This window comes from Apaloderma vittatum, unplaced genomic scaffold (genome assembly GCF_000703405.1).
Source record: "Apaloderma vittatum isolate BGI_N311 unplaced genomic scaffold, ASM70340v1 scaffold13181, whole genome shotgun sequence".
Taxonomy (NCBI): domain Eukaryota; kingdom Metazoa; phylum Chordata; class Aves; order Trogoniformes; family Trogonidae; genus Apaloderma; species Apaloderma vittatum.
Genome location: NW_009700905.1, coordinates 771 through 14,506, shown reverse-complemented (window position 1 = coordinate 14,506; position 13,736 = coordinate 771). Strand labels below are relative to the sequence as shown.

The 13,736-nt window shown below is 47.5% G+C and overlaps 1 protein-coding gene across 1 annotated transcript; it reads left to right on the top strand.

The window, feature by feature from the left end:
* Positions 1-591: 591 nt before the first annotated feature.
* On the top strand, positions 592-12,410 carry LOC104267246 (serine/threonine-protein kinase PAK 1; the record flags this gene model as incomplete). The annotated part of the gene is made up of 8 exons (XM_009878949.1): positions 592-655; positions 1,236-1,284; positions 2,392-2,504; positions 5,930-6,047; positions 6,496-6,595; positions 8,377-8,573; positions 9,744-9,881; positions 12,324-12,410. Coding segments are annotated over 8 exons (866 nt in total), but the record flags the coding sequence as incomplete, so codon positions are not given.
* Positions 12,411-13,736: the final 1,326 nt, after the last annotated feature.

Below are 13,736 nucleotides of genomic sequence, written 5' to 3'. Positions count from 1 at the left end.
TTCTCTTTCTCTTTCTCTTTCTCTTTCTCTTTCTCTTTCTCTTTCTCTTTCTCTTTCTCTTTCTCTTTCTCTTTCTCTTTCTCTTTCTCTTTCTCTTTCTCTTTCTCTTTCTCTTTCTCTTTCTCTTTCTCTTTCTCTTTCTCTTTCTCTTTCTCTTTCTCTTTCTCTTTCTCTTTCTCTTTCTCTTTCTCTTTCTCTTTCTCTTTCTCTTTCTCTTTCTCTTTCTCTTTCTCTTTCTCTTTTCTTTCTCTTTTTCTCTCTCTCATCTTTCTCACCTCTCTCTCTTTCTCTTTTTCTCTCTCTCATCTTTCTCACTTTCTCTCTCTTTCTCTTTCTCTTTATCTCCTTTCCCTCCCTCGCTCCCTCCCCCTCCTCTTCTCTCTCTCATATCTTTCTCGTTTTCCCGCTTTCTCTCTTTCTTTCTCTCTTTCTCTCTTTCTCTCTTTCTCTCTTTCTCTCTTTCTCTCTTTCTTTCTCTCTTTCTTTCTCTCTTTCTTACTCTCTTTTTTCCCTCTCTCTCTCTCTCATCTCTTTCTTGCTTTCTCTCTCTCTTTTTTCCGTCTTTCCCTCTTTCTCTCTTTCTCTTTGTAGGAAGTATTGTGAGTGTGGGTGATCCAAAAAAGAAGTACACGTGTTTCGAGAAGATTGGACAAGGGTTAGTATATTCTCCTCCTCTCTGTCCTCTACCTTGCCTTAAGCTAAGAAGGAAGCACTGAAACCGGGCTAAGTTAGTTTGCTGGAAAAACTGTGATGCTTTGGCAAGTTGGTTTATTTGGGGGTTTTTTTGGGGGTTGTTTTGGTGGGTTCCACCCTGACCTGCTCATCTCTTCTTCCTTTCCTGGCAAAGTCTGGATTCACAGGGATTGGATATTTTTTTTTTTTGTAATTGTGTTTTAATGTAAGAAAATACATCATTAAGTGATCAGGTTGCTAAATATAGCTGCAGCCAGGGAAGGAACTGCTTATTTTCAGCATGCAAGGCGATCTTCAAATCACAGATTGGCTTTTTCTTTCCCTTACGAGGGACTTTGTTCTCCATAAATTCCCTGGCTTCTGCTGCAACAGCAGTCTTGACTCAGAAATATTTCAGATTACATTCACCACTGGAATTATTGTGTGAAAAGGAATGGGTGAGAGCCCTTCAAACAGACAAGTGGGAAGGGGCATGTGTTATGCTCTCAGTCTTGCTATGAGGCGCTAGGGTGGTTTTTTTTTCTTTTCTCTCTTTTGTTTAGAGCCTCAGGTACAGTTTACACAGCAATGGATGTAGCTACAGGACAAGAGGTAAGTGCTACCAGACAGCCTCAGCAGTGGATTTTGGATTGTGTCCTAAAAATTCGAGTTGATGCTACAGAATAAAGACGGTCGTTCAGGGGTTCATGCCATCTTGTTTGTAATGAGGTATTTTTTTCCGTACTAATGAGACATGGTTGAGTGGTCTGAGCAGAGAACTGGAAAAAAATTCTTTCCTGAGTTTTGATTTTTTGAATCATTTTGCATTTGTAAAGAATCTCTCTGGCTACAAAGGCTAGAAGCAAATGTTCAAACTGGTGAGTTCCTCAGCAGAATTTTATCTCTTCATTCCCAAGATTCCTGCCTGTCCCCATTTAAACACTTTTATATACTCTCTGCTCCTTTGCTTCTTACACTTTTACTAGTTCACTTGCACAGAAGTAGAACCTTTCCCACCCTTTGCCTGCTTGCCTTCTGCCCTTGAATTGAGAGACAAGCAGTGTCTGCCTGTATTTTTATTTTTTTCCCCCGAATACTGATAAGTGCCCTGTGTATCACACGCGTGCGTAATGAGCTAGTAGGGATGTGGCTACGCAGTATCTGTGGAAACAGTTATTGCTAGATGGAGGATTTTAAAAGAGGAAAGTGTATGCATTATTCCAAATATATTTATGGAAATCTGCAGCAACGCATGTCTGCTTTGCATTTGTACAATGCCAGCCTTATCCACTGGTGAATTCCTTAATTGTGCTTTTTTTCTGAAACTCCTTCACCCCCTTTTCCAGTTCCTGAGTTGGAATTGCAGGATGGTTTGAGTTGGAAGGGACCTTAAAGTCCATCCACCTGGTTTCAACCCCCCTGCCCTGGGCAGGGACCCCTCCCACCAGAGCAAGTTGCTCCAGGCCCCATCCAGCCTGGCCTTGGGCACTGCCAGGGATGAGGAACTTCTCTGGCAACCTGTGCTGGGGTCTCACCCCTCAGTGAAGAAGAAATTCTGGCTGCAGGAGCTCACAGAGTTGCTAAATGGCTGAGCAACCCACAATGAAAAAGTGTTTTCCTGATTCATGTGAGCACGGGACTGAAATGATTGACACCAGTACTGGTGGTTTTCTGGGGGATTCCGGTAATCATGCTTTACTCGGTCTTTCTCCGCTACAGGTCGCAATCAAACAGATGAATTTGCAGCAGCAGCCCAAAAAAGAACTGATTATTAATGAAATTCTCGTGATGAGGGAAAACAAAAACCCCAACATTGTCAACTACTTGGACAGGTATGTCGTGGTTTGAAGAGTTGGCAAAGGGACTCTGGAAAACGCTTCCTCGTCACCATCTTAAGTGATCTTGTCACAGCTTCATGCAGATGTAGAACCACCTCCCGTTTCTTAATGGTGGCCTCTCTCTGTATTCTAGGAGAAGCAGGTATCTCAGTTGGTATTAGTGGGGTTTCTCCAAAGCTCTCACTAGAGATGCTGGCAGCAAACGCAGGCACGGTTATGCTGACAGGACCCTGGTTTTCATTTCTCTCCTTTGCCAAACTGGACACAACAAAACACTTCCTTCCCGCTGCTGGAGGAGAAATAGCGTGAGCTGTGTTGTTTGTCCTTGCTTTTCTCTTCCTCTTCTTTCCTCTTCCACTGAGCAATGCTGACACTCCGCTTGTGGAGGAGCAAACTCCTTCCAGGGTGAGAAGGCAATCTTGTCCCTGTGGCTGTCTACTGAGGTTTTCTTCACAGTGGCGTAAGAGTGACAAGGGTGAGTGGCAGCTGACACAGAACCAAGCAAATTCGGGATTTTGTGGATGTGAGTGAAGGAGAAAAGGAGACCTGGTACAGACCTTGGAAGACAGAGGGAGTGGAGTTATTCCCTGCTCAGAGCTGGGCTTTGTGGTCTCCTTACTTTACATCCATGTGTGACAGCTCCTTCTTGAATCCCTGCTTCCCATTACTGTAAGAGCTGCACCCAACAGCTTATCTAGGTCCAGACCCACTTGGTCTTAGAATCATAAAATCATTCTGGTTGGAAAAGACCTTCAAGATCATCAAATCCAACCGTTAACTAACTCTGCCAGGCCCTCTTCTACACCATGTCCCTGAGCACCTTATCTGGACGGCTTTTAAACACACCCAAGGATGGGAATTCAACCACTTCTGGGCAGCCTGTTCCATCTTTGGTAACCCCTTCCATGTAGAAGTTTTACCTAATGTCTAACCTCGACCTCCCCTGGCATGACTTGAAGACATTTCCTCTTGTCTCGTCAGTTGTAACTTGTGAGAAGCTCTTGAGCTGATGTCCCTCGGACTACCGCGATGACAGAAGCAAGTCACACTGAGTGTAAACTATTCTTAAAATAAACACATGTAGCCATGAAAATTCTGGTCACTAGAGCTCAAAGCAGTAAAAGACTCAAGTCTGCGAACAAACGTGGCTGTGAGAGCTCCTCCCCACGGGGGGGTTGATGTTGTACGTGAGGCTGGCAATGGCTCTTTGGAGGTTGAACGCTTTTGGAAAGAACAACTGGTAAATATGCCTGTTTGAGGGGAAGGAGCTCCTTTTGAAAGTGCAAGAAATTCTTGCATCTCCGAGTTTTGAATTCCAGGGAGCAGTCACAAACTGTCGGCGTTGACATCTAAGAGCCCAACAGCCAAAAGCGTTGCATGGTGGCTTGGATTCGCTGCCAGCGTCCTCTTAGTCCTCATGAACTCTGGACTCATGTTCTTGTAGGGTAAAGAGTGTCCAGGTGGGATGAGCTGCAGGCTTTCATCTTGGCAGCTCAGTTCTTATTGTATTTTTTGAAGATGCAGTGACCTAGAATCAATTTGGGAAGTCGGGGAGTATTTGCACACACCTGCATGAAAATCCTATCAGCTGTTTCTGTCACAGGTTTCTTTGACAGGCTTTTGAGGTCTTAGCCAAAAAAAAGTCCTTGTGTTACTGCAGCATCGGTTGCGACGCTGAATTTATAGGGTGCTGTGGCTGTAAAGAGCTGCCTTGTCGAAGGGAGGGGAAAAACCCACTCCTGAAATTTTGTGGATGGGGTGTGGGCACAGGGAAGTGATGCTGGGCCATCCCAGCTGCAGCTTTTGTCGCCGGAAGTTTGAACGAGATGGCAGGAGGTGCAGCTGCTTTTGTCCTCCGCTTTCTCTCACCTTTTTTTTTTTTTCCCCCAAGGAAATAGCTTTTCTTTGAGCACTGCTTCAGCTTTGCAGCTGCAGGATCTTGGTGCTGGAGAGCTGCGTCCCTCCTACCTGGCCGAAACGTGCCCGTTGGCTTCCTGCGCGCTGAATCGAGCTCCTGTTGGGATGCTTTCGCTGGCTTCTTGGAACTGCGGGACCGTTTTCTTGGGTTTGCCAATCTGTTTTTGGCAGTGTCTCCTCTTGAGTCCCTAAGCAGGAGCAGGGAGGGGATTGCCCCCCTGTGCTCGGCCCTTGGGACGCCACCCCTGGAGTGTTGTGTCCAGTTCTGGGCACCTCAACCCAAGAGAGATCTCGAGGGGCTGCAGCGAGGGCAGAGGAGGGCGACAGAGCTGGGGAATAAATGTGATGAAGAGCGACTGAAGGAGCTGGGGCTGTTGAGTTTGAGGAAGAGGAGGCTGAGGGGAGCCCTCATCCCTCTCTGCAACTGCCTGACAGGACGTTGTGGAGAGGTTGGGGCTGGTCTCTTCTCACGGGGAAGGAGCGACAGAACCAGAGGGAACGGCTGCAAACTGCACCAGGGCAGGGTCACACTGGGCAGCAGGAAAATGTTTTCCCAGCAAGAGCCGTCAGTTGGGCTTAGTTTCTTTCTCCTTTGCTGTTGCTTTCGAGCTAATTGTTGCCTACAACCTCTCTTACTTTATGCCTTTGGCTCCCAGCAAATTCACTAGTCCCTCTTCAGTCGAGTCAGTGTTTGAGAGCAAAGCCAACATCTGCTTGATGGACTCTAATGCCAGCAGAAGCTTTTAATTAGATCTCTGCCCTCCGTCTTGACTCATCTGTCCACTCCCTTAAAAAATGGGAGTACAGGCTGCGGAGGTGGATTTTCAAGTTTTCAAGCTGATGATTCCTTCTTTCAGGAATGTGTAATCCTGATGTATCTGTTGCGGAACATTGTGTTGCTGTTGTACCAGATGAACCCAAAAAGGCGGAAGTGGTTGGTGGTTTGGGTTTTTCTTGTTTGTTTGTTTTTTTTTTTCCTCAAAATGAGTTAATGCTGAAGTCTTCATCCCAGATCTTCCTCTTTTAGACATGAGCACACACACTCCCAGCAGATAAGAGAATCCCAAGTGGCTGAGAAAACTCAACCTCACTTCAGCTGTCTCCTCCCCATCTTCCTATGAACCTTTCTGGCCAAGACCTGCCCATTTGACTTTCCTCTTACCACTCTTTAGAATTGCTTTTGCATCCAGCAAGGTGTCCTCATTTGTCGTTACGAGCGGTTCTTCATCTTCCTCTGGGCCCTTTCCGTGGCAAAAAGAAAGAGATCAGCCTTGTTTCTATGGCCAGGATGCTTGTAGCCTGCTCTCCCGTTACCTCTCTTCTTTGATTTTGTGCACTCGCCCTTCTCTCTGCTTGTTCAGGTCATGGTCAGATCCTCCTGTGTAGAGAACCTTCCGTGGCCACCTGGTGCCTGGCGCCCGGGTACTTCTAAATATGCTGCTCAAGCTTCATGGTGCCAGGCTCACACATGCTGATTTTAAAACCTGGTTTTGGCTCTTCAGTTACCTTGTAGGAGAAGAGCTCTGGGTGGTCATGGAGTACTTGGCGGGAGGTTCCCTGACAGATGTTGTGACGGAGACCTGCATGGACGAAGGACAGATCGCAGCCGTGTGCCGGGAGGTAAAGCAGTGCTTGTTCTCGGCGGTTGGGAAGGGGACCCGGGCTTTCTGTGACCTGTCCCTGACTCCACAGAGTGGCCGTCTCCAGCTTCCGGAATGTTCTTTTAGAGGACAGAGTTCATCTGGGAGGTTGCAGCTCATAATCCTAATGGAAACCTAATATGTTCCACCCTAGAGGGGGTACTGGAGTGCAAAATGGGATTGGAATCCTCTTGGTTACGCCTGTTCCCCAGGTGGTTTGGGACTAACTTGTCCTCCCAGGACCTGCTGATCCCAGTGGGGTATCTCTGTAGCCCCGCGCGCATTGAAGGTGTGAAAGACTCTTGAGATGCAAAGCTCTCTCTACTCAAAATGCAACTTGCTAGAGTCCATTAGTTGGCCGATTGGGACTGGTGAATATTTCATGCAAAGTAAGGATATCTCCATTATTTATTTTTATTTTTTTTCAGTGTCTTCAGGCTTTGGAATTCCTCCATTCAAACCAAGTTATTCACAGAGACATCAAGAGTGACAACATCCTGCTGGGAATGGACGGCTCCGTCAAGCTAAGTAGGTGGGGAAGGTTGCTGGTGATGATTTATCGACCCAGACCCAGGGTATTTGAGACCCTTGGTGCTGTGGTGATGAAGAAACACTCCTGTAGGTGTGACTGTGGCTTTGGTTTTGTCGCAGACAAGCAAACACGAATCCTTGTGAGCTGCCACCAGACTCAAAGTGAGGTTTGATGGTCATTTAGCTTTGGGCCACCTGTTTTTGGTGGACTGAAATAACAGTATTTTAATGCTAGGACAAGGGGGAACGGGTTCAAGTTGCGCCAGGGGGAGTTTAGATTGGATATTAGGAAAAACTTCTTCACTGAAAGGGCGGTGAAGCATTGGAATGGGCTGTTGAAGGAAGTGATGGAGTCACCATCCCTGAATGTGTTTAAAAACCGTCTGGACGTGGCACTTCAGGAGCTGGTTTAGTGTTAGGATGGTGTGGGGCTGTAGGTTTCACTTGATGATCTTAAAGGTCCTTTCCAACCTTGATGATTCTGGGATTCTGTTCTATGATTCTACTGCAGTCTAGAAAGCTGGGTTTGAAGATGTCTTTCTTTGTGGGTGATCCCTTCAGTCTGGAAATAAAACTGCAGGGACTTCGGGCGTCAAGGGGAGTGGAAGGAGAATTGAGAAATGTGTAACCAGAAAACATTTCATCGTACGACTGCGACCCAGATTGGACTCTAAATGTTGCTTTGTCCTTGTGTTACCACTGGGAATGAAGAGCTTTCTGCCCCTCAGGTGCTAAGGCAGCTGTTGTGCTTGCCATTGCCCGTGCAGAGAGAAGTCTGGAAAATGGTGAATAATTCTCTTCCACCTAGAGCTTTAACGGAGCTGCGCTTCCTTGCTCTCCCTCTCAGCTCTGTTGGCTAGCACCCAGCAGGCATAAATAAACCTATTTTTGTCAGCAGTGACAGCAGATATGACTCAAAACTCACACAGTGCAGATATGCTGAGTAAGAAGGTGGAGTCTTCTGCACAGAATTGCGTTTTAGACTAAAGCTGCGCTTTGCTACCATCGGTTCTTTGGATTATTGGCTCTGTTCTCGTGGAATAACTCTGTTCTTATGGAATAACTTCTCTGAGCACAGTGTGCAGGTACCGGGCTGCTATTTCAAGTTAGAAAAGTCCCTGTGGTGGATATGCTGCAGTAACCTTCTGGACGTGAGCTGCTTGTTGGCTCTGCTGGCGATTTGCTGTGTTTACGAACCATATGTACCTCTCCCTGGTTGTTACCTGTGATGAAAGCTCAGCTAGGGATCAGTTTAATTTTCATCATTCCGCCTAAAATTAGACCTGCAGTGCCTTAGGGGGTCAGGATGGGCAGTGCTTCTTGCTGTGTCGGTTCTGCTGGTCTCACAAGAACAGAATTAGTTTTCCTTCGTTAAATCAAATGCAGACGAGACACAGGACGTGGAGATCTTTGTATGAGGGCTCTCCATCTTTCTGTCTAATCGAAGAAAATAGTCAGTGCAATAATCAGTGCAAATTTAGGTACTTTAAATGTATTCACAACACTGTTTGCCCTGTGAAGCAAATCCTGTTTGAGGGATGGTTTATATATTGGGTAAATATATAAATAATGTATTTATATATTGGGTAGATAATTTATATATTGGGTAAATAAGATCCAAATATAGTTATTTACCAATCCCCGTTGTTCTCCTAGACAAATCATCAGTGGGGTGATGTTGTACCACAGATCTCTCACTCACGAGCATCGGTTTTGCCAAAAACTTACTGATTTCTGAGTTTGTTTCTTCCCCCTACTCCCCATCTTGAATTTTCCAGCTGACTTTGGCTTCTGCGCCCAGATCACCCCTGAGCAGAGCAAACGCAGCACCATGGTGGGGACCCCCTACTGGATGGCGCCCGAAGTGGTGACGCGCAAAGCGTACGGCCCCAAGGTGGACATCTGGTCGCTGGGGATCATGGCCATCGAGATGATCGAAGGAGAGCCCCCCTACCTCAACGAGAACCCCCTGAGGGTAAGCGAGTAGCAGCTGCTGGAATTGAAGGGGGTGGCTGAATCCTCTGGTGTGTGTTTCCCACCTGCAGCCCTGTTGATGCTGTAGTGAGATCAAGATAAATTTGGTTCTAAGCCGTAGCAGAGGTGTGGGTTCTTCCTGACCCTCTAGTCTAGTCTCTGCTGGGTTAGATCGTGCACGTTCAGAATTTCCCACTTCCTGGAGGTGCTGATAAGAGGCAGAAGGAGGACCTGAAGGCACCAAAGCAGCCGACTTCTTGAATCCTTGCGCCTTGCGAGTGCAGAAGAGTTCTCAAGTTCAAAAATACGACGTGTTACTATTCTATAAATGGAGCTTCTGATGGATTGTTCCTCCGTGCAGGCTCCAAATAAAGCTACAAGCTTAATAAGCCGTTAGACATGACTTAAGCCTTTTGATGTCTTTCCCTTGTGTAGTTTGTAATGAAAGGTGAGATGCTGTCAGTTCGTAGGAGCGGAACTGCTCTTAATAAAGCCAAGGTTTATGGCATCTCGCTCGGCAACACAGGATGAGGGGATCTAGAAAAGTTCATTTTGGCTTTTGTTTCCTTCTCCTTCACTGGAAGGGGTTTTGGGGAGAGAAGAGCAGCAGCAAGAAAGAAAATGGGTGTTGAGTTAAAGGAGGGTGGTGACTGAGTGAAACTTGCTTCTTTCTGCAAGAGATTAAAAGCTCCTCGAGGGGTCTGCTGGGCAACTTCTGTAAGGAGCCAACTGCGTCTTTGTCGTGTTGAATCTTTGCTCAGGCAAAGCGCAGACAGCAGAAAATCTCTTTGCCCAGGGGTACCTTCCCGTGAGGAGGGAGTTATTGCAGGAGTCTCTCACTAGTAGAGTCATGCCAGTTAACTTCCCTGCATAAACATGGTCTGGAATGTTGTTTTTTGTCCTCCTAATCCCTTGAGAGGGCTACAGGATCCAAACCCAGATTACAAAGGAAAAACAATAAAGGATTGGATCCCGTCCACATGACAAAAAATGGGGCTGGCAGCTATTCTGTTTGCTGAAACTTAAGCATCGGTTGGTCACCCTGATAAGGTGGATTTTTTTTTTACCTCCTCATTGAACCAGGGAGGGAGGAAGAGGAGGAATGGGTGTTGGTGATCCAGAAAGGGAATCGAGCCTTTGTAACGCCCCATTTCATTGGGTTTTGCTTTAGGCGCTGTATCTCATTGCTACTAACGGGACTCCGGAACTGCAGAATCCGGAAAAGCTTTCACCCATATTCCGAGACTTTTTAAATCGCTGTCTGGAGATGGATGTGGAGAAGAGAGGTTCCGCGAAAGAGCTGCTGCAGGTGGGTGCTGGGGAGCGGCGCCGAATCAGCGGCGTCGTGCATTCCCGAGCGAGGTTGGGCTTATGGTGAGGTCTCGTTTAGGGTCTTAAACACTGTGTCAGCTGAAGGCAGAAGCACAGCTAAGGTAACCTGCTAGGAAAAAAAACAACAGAAAATCCCCCACCCAAAAAACCAAAAATCCAGAACCAAGTCCAAAACCTCGGATAAAGTGTTAACAGACTACTCGCTTTTCCATAGAATCATAGAATGTGTTGGGTTGGAAGGGACCGTTAAAGGTCATCTCGTCCAACCCCTGCAGAGAGCAGGGACAGCTGTCACTGGGGCAGGCTGCTCAGAGCCCCATCCAGCCTGACCTGGAATGTCTCCAGGAATGGAGCCTCCAGCACCTCTGGGCAACCTGGGCCAGGGTCTCACCACCCTCAGAGTGAAGAACTTCTTCCCAATATCTGATCTAAAGCAATCCTGCTCTAGTTTAAAACCATCATCCCTTTTCCTATCATCACATGTCCTTATACAAAGTCCCTCCCCAGCTCTCCTGTAGCCCCTCCAGGCAGGAGAAGGTGCTCTAAGGTCTCCCCTTCAGGAGCCTTCTCTTCTCCAGCTGAACAGCCCCAGCTCCCTCAGCCTGTCCTCGGAGCAGAGGAGCTCCAGCCCCTTAGCAGCTCTGTGGCCTCCTCTGGACCCGCTCCAACAGCTCCACGTCCTTCTTGTGTTGAGGGCTCCACAGCTGGATGCGGTACTGCAGGTGGGGTCTCAGCAGGGCAGAGCAGAGGGGGCAGTAGCTGTGCAGCTGTTCTGTCACCAACCTCCCGTACCAGCTGTGTCCCAGGCCCACCAGATGTGACCCCCTCGATTCCTGTGGTTTCATCACGCAGCTCGCTGCGGCATCTCAGCGTGGTGTCTGGATCTGACCAAGCTTGTTCTGATTTGGACAGCAGAGGGGCTTCTCTCAGACGTTCTGCTGGTTCTGGTGGACGGACCACGGAGCTCTCTGGAATACATATGGCTTGTGTTAAGCGGAGAAGCTTGGTGTTTTCATAGAATCACAGGCTGGTTTGGGTTGGAAGGGACCTTAAAGATCATCCAGTTCCACCCCCTGCCCTGGGCAGGGACCCCTCCCACCAGCCCAGGTCGCTCCAAGCCCCGTCCATCCTGGCCTTGGGCACTGCCAGGGAGGGGCTGCCACAGCTGCTCTGGGTGACCTGTGCCAGGGTCCCACCACTCTGTCATCAGTTACTTCACTGAGAACCTGGTGTCTCAGTGTGACCCCCTGGTGAAACGGGAGGGCCTCGCTGCCGGGCTTTTTATGGCTGAGAGGGGTGGTTCATGTCTTCCTTCTGTCAAATTTTCCGTGGGTGTGGAAAATGTGGCTTTGTGAAATAAATCTGTGACCGCGAGCACTCGTACCTCAGCCCTGAGAGAGTTCCTTCTTGTGTTTTCCTTTCTGTCCACTACTTTGGCTGGCAGGTTCAGTTTTGGATGTGTTGCTGCTTTCTGAGATTAATGAGGTATTAATCAGTGGCAGTAATTGAAAGATCACTTTTTCTCCTGGACTTTCCAGCCCAAGAAACCAGAGAACATTAATGTTTTTCTCCTCAGAGCAGGAGAACATTTTGCCTGTTACACATCTACCTGCTTTTAAGTACCTTTTGTCCTCTGATTTTTAAATTTTTTTTATTTTTTTCCCCCAATCTCTGAAGTGTGTTACCTGGGTGATCGATCCCTTCTGATGCTCAGAAGTCCTGTGGGATATAGTTGCTTTTTTGTATTGAGAACAGCTTGTGAACTTCGCTCTAGATTTCACGTGACTTTATAGAATCACAGACTGGCCCAGGCTGGAAGGGACCTCAGAGATCATCTAATCCAACCTCCCTGTCACAGGCAGGGACACCTCTCAACTAGATCAGGCTACTCAAGACCCCGTCCAACCTGGCCTTGAACACCTCCAGGGAGGGGGCAGCCACAACATCTCTGGGCAATTTATTCCAGAGTCTTGCCACCCTCGTACTGAAGAATTTCTTCCTAAAATCCAATCTAAATCTGTTCTCCTTCAACTTAAACCCATTTCCCCTTGTCCTATCAGTGGACACTCTTGTAAAAAGTCCCTCCCCAGCCTTCCTATAGGTTCCCTTCAGGTACTGGAAGGCAGCTGTTAGGTCCCCCTGAAGTCTTCTCTTTTCCAGACTGAACAATCCCAGCTCCCACAGCCTGTATAATTCCCTTTGGTCTTGAACATGTACAAAAAACCTAAAGAGTTTGGCATGTGTTGGGTGCAATCTGTTCATAACAAGTTTGTGGTGGTGGTAACAAACCTTTTGGTTTCATCTGTTGAGAGATGAGAATAGGTTGTTAGACTCAATGCCAATATTTTGAGTAGCCACCAGCCTTCTGAGGCCTGGTGTGAAAAGCATTTTAACCCTTTTTCTTTTTCCTCCTCCCTAGCACCAGTTCCTGAAAATCGCGAAGCCTCTGTCGAGTCTCACTCCTCTGATTATTGCAGCCAAAGAGGCGGCGAAGAACAACCATTAAAGAGGTGGAGCCAACACCGTCGTGGTGTCAAGGCTTTTAGATGTTCGTTTCGGAGACTGAGATTCCTGTCCCTCTCCCCTTCTGCCCCTTCTTCTCAGGGGGGCTTCTTAAAACTTCGGGGCAGAGGTGTTGTTCACCGACCATGGAAGGGCACGCAACCGGGACGTCGCTGATCTTACGTAGAGAAGATCTTTCTGAAGAACGCCTGAACCGACTACATGTAGCGAAGCCACTTTGTTTTCGTATTCCTTAACCATGTTTATTTTTTAAAGCAATGTGAAGCCTTAGACCGTGTTTATCTTAATAAATTAAATCTGTTGCTGGCCGGGCTTCTCCTGCTTCTGCTGAGCTGCTGTTCCACCACCGAGGCTGCGCCGTGCTTTGGGTGACCTGAGGAGGGATGGAAGCGGGGAGCAGAAATCCAAAGAGCTGTGACAACGTGTGACAACTCATCCCTCCTGCAGCGCTGCTGGATCCTTCGAGGGAGCGTGGAAAAAACCTCCCTGTGCTTCCTGCAGCCATCAGAGAACTTAATTCGTGGGTGATCTTTTTGCCAGATGGTGTGAATTGGGCTTCCCCCCCTCCCTCTTTTAATTCCAGCCCAGCTACTTAAACACATCTCAAACATTTCTGCTGTTCTAGGAGGTACATCACAGGAAAAAAATGACAGAGAGCTCTTTTAGGGTGGTTTTATCTGCACTGTGAGGCTTCTTAGAGACCCTTGCTCTCTATGATAAAGCAACCAGAGCCATTACTGTTATAAAGATAAGATTCGTCTGCGAAACGATATCGAAAACTCTTTGTTTCTTAGAGCAAGTCCAATGGAAGACAAACTGATAGTGGATGCTGCTTTCTTTGTGGGGACATTCATTTTTTCTTTGAAACGATAGCGGTTTCTTTATGCTACTGATTCCTGTCGTTGCTCATAGTCTGTAAAACGACAGGAAACTCGGCAGGGGCTGGTTGTAAACACTGGGTTTGTGTTCGGCTCTGTACTGATTTTTAATAAAAGTGACTGCTGCGTTTCTTAACTTGGGGCCGAGGGAGGATCGGAGAATTCGCTGTCACTGGACAAATCTGTGGGATGGGATCTTTGCTCGCACTGCCACCGGGTGCTTGAAGGTGGTGGATGAAGTGACGTAACCTTGTCTGTTTTCCCTTCTTCTGTACTCCTTTGGGACAGCACGCGACTCTCAAGGAAGTAACTTTACACGTAGAGAAAATCCATAAAAGATCTGTGTCACAGCTGGGGGAGCTGCTTTCTCTGTGCTGCCTCAGTCATTTTTGGCCTGAGTTTCAACCCACTCTGGGGTAATCTCATCTCTC